The sequence below is a fragment of the Podarcis vaucheri genome (assembly GCF_965113315.1).
Source record: "Podarcis vaucheri genome assembly, chromosome: 8".
NCBI classification, from domain to species: domain Eukaryota; kingdom Metazoa; phylum Chordata; class Lepidosauria; order Squamata; family Lacertidae; genus Podarcis; species Podarcis vaucheri.
Window position 1 is genome coordinate 4,878,823 of NC_138766.1, and position 14,807 is coordinate 4,893,629.

The window sequence follows — 14,807 nt, forward strand, 5'->3', positions numbered from 1 at the left end:
TCCCACAAGCTTTTCAGTCAGTTAATTTAAGATGGATTCATTTCCCCTTTCAAAATGTCAATTTTCACCATAATTATGAACAGAAAGATTATGAACTCTCCCAAGATGCCTGAGTCATCTCTTTAAATCAGAAGAAATTCTTGGATATATTGTCAAACTCTAAAATGTGTCAGCTCTCCTGAAATTTTTCTTCCACCACAGCATCACCCAGAGATAAAGTGAATGGCTATAGGGATGGCAGCGTTTTTAGATGATTCTGGCAGTGAAGAGAGATGTGGGTGGCAGCAGCCACTTCCTTTGTCTCAATTTAATCCATGGAGCAAATACCACGAGCTGTCACCTACTACCTACAAACAAGATGACAAAAGTTGTAGCAGAAGTTGAGGTAGCTGAGTTTTGCATTTGCTGTCACTGGTCTACTGGTGTCTACTGGTCACCTGTCTCTGCCTTATACTGCTCCCATTTTAAGTGGTTCATGAATTCAAATCAGGCATCTCAGAGCTTAACAAGCCTTTTGGCAGCTGCAGACAGTGGAGTGTGTGCATGCACATGCTATGAGAAACAGGGTGCAAAATGAAAGACATGAAACTGCAGTACATACCTTAGGAGAGGTGAAAGTTGCAGGTCACCACAAAACCAATGAGACAGTGCTGCTTCTGTTTAATTGTTTTAAGCCTCCACCTTGCTTTATGAAAAGAGGTGCTCCCTGCTAGGCGGCTTCAAAATTTCCTTATGCCTTCTCTTAAAAGTCTGGACAGTGAGTCCCGATTATCAACTGATGAGTGGAATCACCAACCCTTTCTAAAGGGCTGGGACCTGAGCTGCCCCTTTTCGTCAGGCCTCTGTGAGTCTTATGCCCAGCTGGCCCAGAACAGGTCACCACTGCTCAGAGCTTCCATGCCTGAGCCATGCTTTCACATTGCTAGTATCCCTACCCTTGCTTCTTCCGGCCACCCTCACTGTGGGGCTTTGGACCAGGCAACAGATCATGTAGCATCTTCTTATGGTTTATATTATGTCATCAGTGTGTATTATGCTTTTGCAGAGTAAAAAACAAACAAACTGCTGCACCAAGGAGTTTACAATCTAATATTAGACATGTGCGGGAGATTAGCTGCCAAATCTAACAAATGCACATTCTTGCTAGTTAGAAGGGGCTAATACCACAGAGCTGTACTGTTGAGAGGCAGAAAGTCAGACCTTTGAAAAACATTTTCCTTCTTTTCTTTCTTGCTTTTTTTGACCAGTCTTGGACGCAGACATAGCTCTGCTTGCTCCAGCCTGAAGCTGGCTATACTGTAAATATAAATATTTTGCCTGCAAAGGTTTGACTGTTGAACCAATGCAAGATTATAAGGAAGTAAATAATATTTTTAAACTTACTTCCCAAGTTGTTGCCTGATGGTTTGTTAAGGAAGAAATGGGGAAGCCAGCCTAATTCCTGTGCTTCAATTTTGCTGCTAAGGATGGGACTTTAAAAATCTATTCCACCACAACATGGAGGAAGGAGGCAAGGGTAGCAGGCATCCTCTTTTTGCAAACACACTCATCTTACACAGAAGTAAATGTGACTTACTTTGGAGGCAGTGGGGTTAGGATTGCAGCCTTACCTGTCAATAAAAGAACTGCTAAAAGATTCCAAACTTTTTATTACACAGGAAAAAAAACCTTGCAATCAGTACTGCTCCACTCCACTCTCATATAGGGAGAAGATACAAAGCTTGTTCATATGTTACACTGTACATAGGTACAAGCTGCCTTTACATATGTACAAGCGTTTCTGTGAAAGAGTGTACACATATTGATTGGTACACCTCAACTATTGTGCACACAGATTACACACTCCTAGAACGCTACATGTGAGTAGCTGTACGAGTGTACAGCTCAACTATTTGTGTACACAGGTACACAGATTGTACACTCTTTGAATGCAATGTGAAAACCCCTATTGTGTCACGATTTCCCTTCTGGCATTCAAGCAGAAACTCACCCACAGTTCCCAGCAGTTTATCTGGCTATGGAGAAAATATCATGCTGTGACCGCTATGCAAATATATATATTAAAAAGCACAGCAAAAGCTATATCAATATTATGTGACTTCAAATTGTCAGAATCTGAACTTTCTTGCAATAAGAGTCCAACCCTTTTAATTTGTCCCCCTGCCTCCCAAAAAAGTCTCCCTCCATGTTTGGAAGGAGGAGCACTTACAGCAAAGTTAGAAAAATGTTAACTCTGCATTGCACTTTATCAGCCAAAGACAATGTTTTTTCACACATGCAAGAAAAGATAGAAGGTGATGGAAATAAAAGCTCAGTCACTTCAGTAAAGGGAATTGCGTATTTGCACATGTTCTTTCATATGTGCAAGGCTTCTCTCTTCACTAAAGAATATAAGAAGCAGGAGTTCCATGTCTGTGCAACAATGCCCATGGAACTATAGGTTGGAATAATGGACTAACTCATACCCAGCACGAACAGTACACCTTATAAAAACATTAAGGCAGGCAGAGAAAACAAGTGTGCGTTTACAGTAAATGCATGCTAATGTTAAATAGTGCTCAAGTAACAAATCAAAAGCACAACAACCAAAACATCTCAAAACAAACACACCATTTAGCTTCTTTCTATTCCCTATTTAGGGAAGTTTTTAATATTTAATGCTGTATTGTTTTTAACACTTGATTGGAAGCAGCCCAGAGTGGCTGGGGAAACTCAGCCAGATGGGCGGGGGATAAATAAATTATTATTATTATTATTATTATTATTATTATTATTATTATTATTATTATTCTGATTGGGGGAGGAGCAGAACTGGAATTTCCTGTGTGTAGATTCAAGGTGGGGAGTTTCCATTCCAAGGATGAGAAGCAGTATTTTTCATGAGGCAATACTAAAAATCTAGAATTAAGAGTTAGCACTGGACAGCAACTGACTTATTAGCACTTTAAATACAGTTGTTCTAATAATCCACTTCTCCAGAAAGTGTTCCAAGAAACTATTGAATGCCATAAGATTTAATTTTGCTGGAGTCATAACACAGACCAGTTTCCCCCCATTTTTAGTAATCCATTATTGATCTGTGGGTATGGGACCTTGTGTTCTTCTAAACAGGGGCTTAATATTGTAAACAGGTTTTTAATATATATAATTTATTGGATTTTTCCAGAAAGGGTAAATCCTGATTATCCTTGAAATAAGAGTTGGCATTTGATACCAATCATCATGAAAATGTTGTGAAAAATTTGCCCACATGCGAAGCATAAACACCCATCTGGATGTACCCCATAGACCTGTGGTGATTTGCCTTCCTCATAGGGTTTCTGGGGGACAGGAATTCTATCCTATATCCTATTTGGTGAGGTTTTGCTGTTTACAGTGCCAGCAGTACTATGAACAGTGAAATAAAGTCATTGGGACTCCTGATGCCCATGTTCTCTCACCAGCTGCTAAGCACTGTGCAGGCAAAGCGGCAGTCTGCATGGCTCCTTCCCAAGCAAACGTTCAGGGCATTAGTAGGTCTTGCGGCATCAACAAAGACAGACTGAGATCCTGAGCAAGTGGCAAAAAGACACAATTCATTCACAGCAATGTCATCATCCATTTGGATAGCCAGTTCCTGAATGCATTGTGCTTAACAGTTCTGCAGGATTTGCTTTAGTGCTCACAAGAGGACAAAATAGAACATGACAAAATGGAATGTGCTTTCAGCAAAAATAAACATTGGCACCTTGGAGACATAATAATCTAATACATACAATACTAGTAAGTGTGACATAACTCATTCTTATTTATGCTTGGTTATCCACTGCTATTCAGCAAACCTAAGGTAACTCTGCTAGTTCTTTGTAAAAAGTGAGACAATTAGAAAGATGCTCAGTGACTAGTTCCAAGCAGTGCTGTGGTTCATTTTCTATACAAGAGTCTCAGAGCAAATACAAGTAGATGCAGGTTTGGCTGCAACCTTGCAGTTCCTGCTCCATGAAGCTACTTGGGGTAGAATAAGCAAACACAGCATTTAACTTGCACACCTTCAAAACAACAGTAACCATCACAGGAGACCACTGTCCTGCACACAGAAATAAGGTCTAGCTCAACGCAGGTCTCAGGAATGAAGCGTGACACCTAGGGGTTAGATTGAGAAAGTGCAATCATTTCAATGGAATTAATTCTCAAATTTAATTCACCAGATTGTCAGACACATCCAAGGCAGTGTGTTTTTTTTCCAGTTTGTTCCGCCCCACAGTAGAAAAAGGAAAAAGACTAAAATAGCAAGTTCCAAGTATGCTGCTTTGACAGTACTATCCTGAGACAGGAATGCTTGTATAGCTATAAAAATAGAAAGTTTAAAAAGATACAAAAAAGGGTTACAGAAATAAAAAAGTAATTACACTTGCTGTTATGGGGACCAAAAGACAGTAAGGCAGCCCAAGCTGTATACTATATAATTATGTAGGTTGCAAACTACCAGTCAGTCTAGTGGTACCCACTTACGGAAGGGTGGGTGGTGTCTGAAAAGGAGGAAACCTGGTCTGGGAACAAAACAAAGCAGAGAGTTTCCTAGTGGTGATGTACAAGAAGCTGTGAGACTTCCCACTTCAGCATCACCCTGTACGGTGTTTTCAAAGAGCTGCTGCAGCCTGAAGGACTTGCACGGGGCCTGAAGAGGGATGCTAGTGAGTCATCAACGTGTCTCTTGACAGTATCTCTCTGAATTCTTCGGTTGTGCCACATCAGACCCAGGAGTCACTTCCTTGTAAAAGGAAACTATTCCCAACATTCCACCAGATTTCTGCTTCAACTAGCCAACAGCTTTTAAAACCAGTCTTCATGGCTCAAGAACTGCAGCCTCCTACTTGATACTGCCACAGTGAGCTAAGTGCTGTATGCATTCAATTAAATGAACATTGAGAACTAGAGACACGGGAGACAGAAAAGGTGGTTGCAAGTGTGCCTAGGGCTACAGATCTGCTATCTTAGTTTGAGGTGTAAAAAAAGTCCACAGCCATGGAAACAAATTATATTATCTTTCTCTCCAAGTATTACACATCTGTGCCTATCTTCAAGACAACTTCTCCATCCCACCAGTAGTTATATCTTCAGAGGGAGAAGGAGGGACCCAACAGAAGAGTCTATATGTTCATTTGTGAGTATCAGCTAATCAGGTAACTGTGCTTCTCCCTGGAATTAGTGCTCAGAACCATGCCTGAGAGATTGCCTAAGGAACAGAAAAACAAAGCACAATGATTAGCAAATTACAGGATTTTGACAGGAACCCCACCCCCATCTATTCCAGGAACAATTCCACCAAATGGGATGGTGGGTTTTATCAAAATTGCATCAGGTGAGAGTGGTGCAGCGGTTTTGTGTTGCTAAAAATGTTGGCTTTCAATGAACTATTGGGAATCCCTATAGTGTTGAGCCAAGTGACATCATAAAGTGGTTTTGGGGGAGGAGGCAAGGGAGAAGAATGGAACCATAGGCTTCCTTTTAAGATGACACTGACCTGGGACTGGACACTGACTGCCATCAGCAATAAGGGAACTCTGTAGCTGTTCAAGTTTCCACCTCTCCCAGAAGGAGTCACTGCAAGGTAATGGTGTGGAGAAGTCCCAAGGTGGGGGTGGCGATAAAGTAGGCAACATAAAATATATAAAAACAAAAGAAGTGGATGGGTGAGTCTAGAAATATGCCACTGTAAAAATTCCAAAATTATGAGAAGAGAGAACAGAAAGCTAGGATTTGTTTAGTCACACTACGCTGTAAAACAGAGAAGGGTCTGTTCAAACTGTCTCAAAGATGAGAAGGGAATCCCCATCTAACGTTTGTCACATGTATTTCAGATCCTAATTGGAGGAAGCGTCCCCTGCAGTTTAGCTAAGAAAAATCTACGACAAAAAGAATGAATGGAATAATTGAAAAGTTTCCTTACACCATGGCCCTGACCTGATGATACATTTGCACTAAACCGGGGGCATAGAGGCAGCCCCAGTCAATCAACAAGAGTACCAATCACCTGGCTGGGAGTGGGAGGCGGGGCAGGGAAGGCTTAATCCAAATCCTGCTTCCCCCTTCAGAATAGTAGTTCTGGTCTATCATCTAAGCAGGGCTGGCCTAAGGCACTTTGGCACCTGAGTCGAACCACAAAATGTCCCTGCACCCAGCCAGGGAAGAAGGGATGAAGGAAGATCTACATCAGGAACAAGGGTGGGAGGAGACCAGCAATGCCTCCTATTCGCCAAGATGTTGCGGCAGAGGCAGCATGTGGGGGGTGCGAATGCTGAGGAGGCTTCCAAGGCGTGTGCCACAGCTCTTGCTGCTACCATGGCCCCCCGAATCTGCGCCCCCTGTGGATCCTGCCGTCTGAGGCAGCCACTGGGTCGGCCCTGAGGGTGCTGGGAACCATGCCTGGCAGCTGTTCCTCACCCACCTAGGGATGCTGCGCTCACGTTTATAGGTCCTTGTGCTGAATCAGAGTGTGTCACAGGGATCTCTCTCAAAAGAACAGCATGTCACTAGATCTCAAAAAAGGGAATGTGCATCAAACCACTACTGCGGCTAATTAGCAAAATGGAGGCTATAGAAACAAAAATAAAAAATAAAAATTCTGGAATGGACCATTCACCAGAAAAATGCAGTTTCAGATAGGGTAGGGATGATATTACCATGAGGCTAAATGTCCCTGGCGTGGGGCAGAAGGAAACAACATCGTTTGTGCTAGGGTTGCCATACGTCTGGGGAGAATTTCCAGGATTTCAACGGTGGAAGTGACGTCTGGGGGGAATTTCCGAAAAGCTGCAGTTCATCATGGATTTTTTGCTACATAACCAAAAAATTGTTTTTTCCAAAAAGGGGGGGGGACAATTTGTATGTTTTTGGATTTTCACTTCGTGAAATATGGCAGCTCTCGTTTCTGCTGACTTTCCATGGATTTTCCATGGGGGTTGGGTGAAAGGCTGCCCTATGTTTGCTTATAAGTTTTCTTACCTGCACTTCACCATAAGGGCACAGGGCAGGTTACAGCAAATCATGAAAGCAGTGATAAAACATGGAAAACCATTCCAGCCCGGCAGAAAGTGATGTGAATGCATCTGAACGTGAGAATTCATTGGGTTCATTTCAGTCTCAGACCGAACTGCAGAAGGGATTCTCAATGCCATCTCCTCTGCCTGTTCTGATTTTGGACTCAGTCTCAATAAGTTAGTTGTACAAGTATACAAGGGTTGCTCAACTATAGGGTTCAAGCACAAATCAGGGCAATATATTAGACCACCATTGTCTACTGCTAATCCCACAGTTGGCACAATTAAAGGCATCATAAAAAATTTCCCTAAGAGCATCCAAAGACTAATTCCCAACATACCAATGCTATGTGAAAGCTGGGGGATTCAACAGTGAAAGAGTATCTGTGTGTTTGCAGAAAAATACCCCTTATTATCAAGCAACTCAAGCAATTAGCAGGACCAGGCAAAACCAAGAGAAGACGTATTTTGTCCATCATGGACAACAACTTGCATTGTTTGTCTTTGGATTCGCTAATTATCTCACTGATGTCCTTTCATTGATGAAACTTTCAATCCCATTCAGGAACTTTACAAATTTGAAAACTTTGGGGATGAGTCTGTTACTTGGTATGAATTGTTGGCAAAAAGACTCACAACTTGGACACATTTAACTTGTGTGATCACAGTTTTACCTGCTTTGCAGCTGGCCAGCTGACATTGCACAAATTAAACACAACTTGTTGGTGCCAAGGGTTTTCTGACTAAATGTGATTTCAGTTTTATGCGTACCCCTCCCCCCCACACCCTGGGAACAAACCCTCGCACAAGCTGTGAGTCTACCAAAGAAATATAACCATCACTGGGTGATGTTTGGATCATGAGCCTTACTGAACTACTGGACCACAACAAAATGTGCTCTGCTATTAAAATGGTCATTCTCATAGCACTTTCCCTCCCAGTTACACAATGAACAACTAAACAATCCTTTGGTACATTGTGGAGGGTGAAGGCAGGGCTAAAATCGACAATGAGTGAAGACTAATTGTCAGGCTTGTGTTTGTTGAGCGTCCATAGAGAAAAATGGAAGAGCTATCCCAAGGATAAATTCATAAAAGAAAAGACCGTTGACAACTTCACTTTTTGTTTACAGAATGATCCACCTAGTACTGTATTTTATTTAGTGTCAAGGACAGACAACCCTCTTCCTTATCAGCCAACCCTGACCCGGCAACCCTCCACAAGAGATCTTGAAGGTAGCAAAACAAGAATGGGTCTTTTCTGTGGTGGCTGCCCATTTGTGGAATGGTCTCCCCAGGGAGGGTCACCTGGCACCATCATTATATATCTTTAGATACCAGGCAAAACCATTCCTTTTATTCCAGGCCACCGGGTAATTAAACAATCTTTGGCCTTTTAAACTGGGGGGTGGGACGGTTATTTGTTTGTTTGTTACTATGTTATATATTTTTGTGTTTTTATATTATAAACTGCCCTGTGATCCTCAGATGAAGGGTGGTATAGAAATTTAAAGGAAAAGGGACCCCTGACCATTAGGTCCAGTCGTGACCGACTCTGGGCTAGCGGCGCTCATCTCGCTTTATTGGCCGAGGGAGCTGGCGTACAGCTTCCGGGTCACGTGGCCAGCATGACTAAGCCGCTTCTGGCGAACCAGAGCAGCGCACGGAAACGCCGTTTACCTTCCCGCCAGAGCGGTACCTATTTATCTACTTGCACTTTGACGTGCTTTCAAACTGCTAGGTTGGCAGGAGCTGGGACCGAGCAACGGGAGCTCACCCCATTGCGGGGATTCGAACCGCTGACCTTCTGATCAGCAAGTCCTAGGCTCTGTGGTTTAACCCACAGCGCCACCCGCGTCCCTTGGTATAGAAATTTAATAATAATTTTAAAAGCATTAACAAAAAAACCTGACTGGTTTCAGACCTTGGGTTTGGCATAAACCACAATGAATAAAACATATGTGTAAAAGTAGGGGAAATTCAGCCTTAGGGGTTTTAATTTGGTTTAGAATTCCAAGTATTGATGTTCAATGGACAAACTCAAGCTGTATGTTTTTCTCTGTTATTTGTAAATGGACAAATAAAGGAATTTGTTAGAAGTTAGTTCTGATATGTATAATCCCATAAAATGCAGTAAATTTCCAACAGGCACAATCCACTATGATTTCTCATTGCTTCTCTTTAGCAGAATGCAGTGGTTTGTGGACTTACGTTCTATGAAGACTGCAAAGCATCAACAACCTGTAATTAAAAATCTTTTTACAAATCTACTTTGCCCCTGCCCCTGAAATTATTTCTGCAGACACCCATGTGCTTGGGAAGTTCAGCTAAAATATATAACACAGATCAAGAAATGTATCACCACAGCCTCTGTGGTTAAAGCAGAATTCAATTAGCTGTTAGAGACAAAAAGGTTTCCTTTTGAAAATGGAAGTTTGGTAAGAGAACAAAAAAGAAAAGAAATGCAAGCAGACAATAGCAGGGGCTTAAAATGAATTTGAGGAGCAAATTGCTAAAAACATAAACAATAACAATGAATTATTTAAATACATCAGAGGCAGGAGGCTAACTAGAGAAGTGGTTGGAGCCTAGACTGACAAGGTCAAAAGTGTGCTAAAAGAAGAAAAGGAGATTGTAGAAAAGTTGAATGAATTCTTTGTGTTCGTCTTCACAGTGGAAGAGGCAGTGGAGGCAGAGCAAAGCCCTTGTGGCTAGTAGCCATTGCTAGTCTTACCTTCCATGAATTTGTATACAGTGGTACCTCGGGTTAAGTACTTAATTCGTTCTGGAGGTCCGTTCTTAACCTGAAACTGTTCTTAACCTGAAGCCCCAGTTTAGCTCATGGGGCCTCCTGCTGCCGCCGCACCGCCGGAGCACGATTTCTGTTCTTATCCTGAAGCAAAGTTCTTAACCTGAAGCACTATTTCTGGGTTAGCAGAGTCTGTAACCTGAAGCGTATGTAACCTGCAGCGTATGTAACCCGAGTTACCACTGTATTACAAATGCGGTTGCACCATTGATTTGTGTAATGGCATTATATCATAAGTTTTATTTTCCTTTCCTAATTATCCCTAGCAGGAACAGGAAAATTGGCTTCCAGGTGGAGAAATCAAAATTGGAAACAGAACTGTTAGAACCCAATACTAAGAATTTGTCAAGAATGTATAACTTGTTGCTGAAATGGAATACACAAGATGAAACAGTTAAATTGGCCATGATTAAGTGGGCACAAGACATTGGTCATAATATTATGTTTGCTGACTGGGAACAGTTGTGGACCACCGGTATAAAATTTACGGCATGTAATGCCTTAAGAGAGAATATTATGAAAATGATTTACAGGTGGTACATGACCCCAGTCAAGCTAGCAAAAATCTACCATTTGCCTGATAATAAGTGTTGGAAATGTAAAGAAACTGAAGGTACTTTTTATCACCTTTGGTGGACGTGCCCGAAGATTAAGGCTTTCTGGGAAATGATATATAATGAAATGAAAAAGGTACTTAAATGTACTTGACTAACCTGATCTCGTTTTTTGACAGAATTACAAGCCTGGTAGATGAAGGGAACGCAGTGGATGTAGCCTACCTTGATTTCAGCAAGGCATTTGACAAGGTGCCCCATGATATTCTTGTAAAGAAGCTGGTAAAATGCGGTCTTGACTATGCTACCACTCAGTGGATTTGTAACTGGCTGACTGCCCGAACCCAAAGGGTGCTCATCAATGGTTCCTCTTCATCCTGGAGAAGAGTGACTAGTGGGGTGCCACAGGGTTCTGTCTTGGGCCCGGTCTTATTCAACATCTTTATCAACGACTTGGATGATGGACTCAAGGGCATCCTGATCAAATTTGCAGATGACACCAAACTGGGAGGGGTGGCTAACACCCCAGAGGACAGGATCACACTTCAAAACGACCTTGACAGATTAGAGAACTGGGCCAAAACAAACAAGATGAATTTTAACAGGGAGAAATGTAAAGTATTGCACTTGGGCAAAAAAAATGAGAGGCACAAATACAAGATGGGTGACACCTCGCTTGAGAGCAGTACATGTGAAAAGGATCTAGGAGTCTTGGTTGACCACAAACTTGACATGAGCCAACAGTGTGACGCGGCAGCTAAAAAAGCCAATTCAATTCTGGGCTGCATCAATAGGAGTATAGCATCTAGATCAAGGGAAGTAATAGTGCCACTGTATTCTGCTCTGGTCAGACCACACCTGGAGTACTGTGTCCAGTTCTGGGCACCACAATTCAAGAAGGACACTGACAAACTGGAACGTGTCCAGAGGAGGGCAACCAAAATGGTCAAAGGCCTGGAAACGATGCCTTATGAGGAACGGCTAAGGGAGCTGGGCATGTTTAGCCTGGAGAAGAGGAGGTTAAGGGGTGATATGATAGCCATGTTCAAATATATAAAAGGATGTCACATAGAGGAGGGAGAAAGGTTGTTTTCTGCTGCTCCAGAGAAGCGGACACGGAGCAATGAATCCAAACTACAAGAAAGAAGATTCCACCTAAACATTCGGAAGAACTTCCTGACAGTAAGAGCTGTTCGACAGTGGAATTTGCTGCCAAGGAGTGTGGTGGAGTCTCCTACTTTGGAGGTCTTTAAGCAGAGGCTTGACAACCATATGTCAGGAGTGCTCTGATGGTGTTTCCTGCTTGGCAGGGGGTTGGACTCGATGGCCCTTGTGGTCTCTTCCAACTCTATGATTCTATGATTCTATGATTCTATGATTCTATGATTCTACTTTTCCTAAGAAACCAGAAGCCTTTCTCTTGGGCACTGTCGGCCAATTGGTGCCAAAGAAGGATAGGATTTTCTTTATGTATGCTACTACAGCAGCAAGAATACTTATCGCAAAGGATCTACCCACCCTGGAAGAATGGCAGATGAAGGTGATAGACTATATGGGACTGGCTGAAATGACTGGCAGAATCCGAGACCAGGGGAAAGAGACGGCGGAAGAAGATTGGAAGAAATTTAAAACTTATCTTAAGAAATATTGTAAAATTAATGAGTGCTAAAATTTTGAGGTTATAGAAAAAAGGGGATTACAGCTGCAAAAGATTAAGTAAAAGAAAAGAACAAGGGAAAATTAGATAAACTCAAGGGGGAGGATTTGCTGAAACAAATTTGGAAATTGGGATGCAGAAAGGGGAGCTACGGGGAAGTCGGTGAAGTAAGGTTTAAGAAAAAAAGGATTTGAAATTATACATGTTTGTTTATGTGTTTGTTTGTCTGTTTCGTGTATTGTTTGTGTTTATATAAATTGTGAAAAATCAATTAAAAAATTTATATATAAAAAAAATTATCCCTAGCAGGAAATTTGCCTTTTTCACAGCTCAACATCTTTGTTGAGCTATCCACTATGACCCCAAGGTATCATTCCTGGTCAGTCAGAGATGGTTCAGACCTCATTAGGGTATATGTGAAATTGGGTTTTTTTCTCTTCACATGCACCACTTTACACTTGTTTACATTGAATTGTATTCACCATTTCACCACTCATCTTTTTTGGAGCTCTTCACTACCTCTTTTTCTTTTAACCACTTTGCATCATGGCCACCCCACTGCTCACCCCTAGCTCCAAATCATTTCAGAATAAGTTAAAAAGTATAGGTCCTAGATAAATTAATAGGACATGAATTTGCTGAACCAATTGCTAAAAGGGATACAAAAATGGGAGACGTGAGGAAGTCAGGAAAATAAGTTAATTAAAGATGAGAAACTAAGAAAGAGGGGATTTTTGTTTTTTGTTCTTTTTATATGTGTTTCTTCTTTTTCTATTTTTGTGTTTAAAGTATGTATTTTTGTATTTTGTAATTTTGTATCTTTTTCGTTTTCGGTACTTTTCTAAACCTTTTTATTGATAAAACCTAATAAAATATTATAAAAAATAAAAAATAAAAAGTATAGGTCCTAATACTGATCTTTGGGGGACTCCACTTTCTACATCCTTCTGTTGATAGATCTGTCCATCTATTCTTACTTAAACAATACCTGATACAAAAGAGGAGCCTGCCTCTTATTCCATGACTGCTAAGCTTACTCAGGAGTCTTTGGTGAAGTAGTTTCTCAACTGGATCACCACTATCTATATGGTATTGACACTCTAAAAAGGAGTGAGATGGGATGTATCCTTACAGAAGCCATGCTGATTTTGCTTCAGCGGGGCTTGTTCTATATGCTTGCTTGTTTTATCTTCAACTAGTATTTCTACCAGGAAAAACATTAAGCTAATTGGCCCGTGATTTCCAGGCTCTCTTGCCACTCCCTGTAGCCCCAATCCTCTTTTTAAAATTGGTGCCACGGTGCTCACTTTCTAGTCCTTAGGCCTTCAGATTCACCTCTCCCTCAGCAGTGAGTAACTAGAATAGGAAGTAACCCCTAGTCAAGCTAACAGATTTAGCTGTAGTCACTTTTTACAAGAACTAATAAATGTCAACCTAATTGACATATTTTATAAAGTATTAAATGTTAGATTACTTCAGCATATACTTTTTAAAATCAATATTTCCATTAATTAATAAAATATATAGATTGAAGAACCCAGAATGTGTGTTTAATGCCACACCTACACCTTGCATTTAAAGTACATTTACAGTCATACATCATGTTATGGACGCTTCAGGTTATGTGTTTTTGGGTTACGGACTGCAGGAAACCCGGAAGTACTGGAACGGGTTATTTCCAGGTTTCACCACTCACACATGCGCGCTTTGCGCATGCGCAGAAGCGTCAAATTGTGCCGGCGCAGACGCGGCGCTTCAGGATGTGAATGCTGCGGGTTGCGGACGTGCCTCCATCACGGATTACATCCGCAACTCGAGGTTCCACTGTATAGCACTTTAACAGTTATGGCTTTCCCCAAAGAATCCTGGAAACTGCCATTTCCCCCTCACACAGTTACAATTCCCAGCACCTTTAACAAACTGCAGTCCACAGGATTCCCTGGAGGAAGTATGGTGTGGATGTAACCTTTGGTAAATCAGAATTCAGATATGAATAATACAGCTGCTGTGGTCTACAATGACCACAATATAATGGTCTACAATGACCACAATATAATGGTCTACAATGACCACAATATAATGAAGAATGCCACTCAGGCTGCTGGTACATTGGAAATGCATTTCCAAACGCTTATGGAATGGAATGAAACAACTGCTTTCATAATCAATGTAATTATAAAAGAAAAAGTGAGTTACTGCTGTATAGTGCTTGTCAAGCATACAGTTAGTAGTGATTTCCCCCTACCCCCACTGGCATTGTAATTTTTCTTATTTTATTCATTCAGCACTTGGGTCCTAAATAAATATTTGTTCCCATGGACTGACATGTGTACAACGTATTTTTTTGGATGCTGCAATAGTATAGCAGTTGGCATTATTGATTATGAGAACCCTTTTGAGAGCGGAGCAGAAATTTGCCAGTAAAGAAAGAGAAGGTGTACTTACCTCTTGCATTTCCCAGTGTTTGACAATCAAGATCATCATCAATAAACTCCTCCCCCTGGATGATATTTTGGGTGTCCTCTCTACGGTTTACAGGGTTGGTCATCTCTTGTTCTTTTTCATTTTGCATCTGTGCATAGACATTTCTGCCTGGTAATTTCCTTAAGAGTACAAGACAGGATTGTAATGCAATGTTGTACAGTGCTGCTCTGATCCACAAATGGGTGTGGATAATACCAGCTCATTAAGACTCAATTGAATTGGCTAGAAGCACCTTTTCATGCTGATGGGAATGTACTTGCCAACCTAGAACCACCTATTTTTTGC

At 41.4% G+C, this 14,807-nt stretch overlaps 1 protein-coding gene across 1 annotated transcript in view; it reads right to left on the minus strand.

The window, feature by feature from the left end:
- Positions 1-1,632: 1,632 nt before the first annotated feature.
- SORCS2 (sortilin related VPS10 domain containing receptor 2) overlaps positions 1,633-14,807 on the minus strand; it is a gene marked incomplete at its 5' end in the record, with an annotated part of 143,908 nt that continues 130,733 nt past the window's right edge. The window contains 3 exons of the mRNA XM_082234236.1: positions 1,633-5,215; positions 5,504-5,583; positions 14,484-14,641. Coding sequence (XP_082090362.1) covers positions 5,192-5,215; positions 5,504-5,583; positions 14,484-14,641 — 262 coding nt within the window. The 3' untranslated portion in view covers positions 1,633-5,191. The remainder of the gene's footprint in view (positions 5,216-5,503; positions 5,584-14,483; positions 14,642-14,807) is intronic.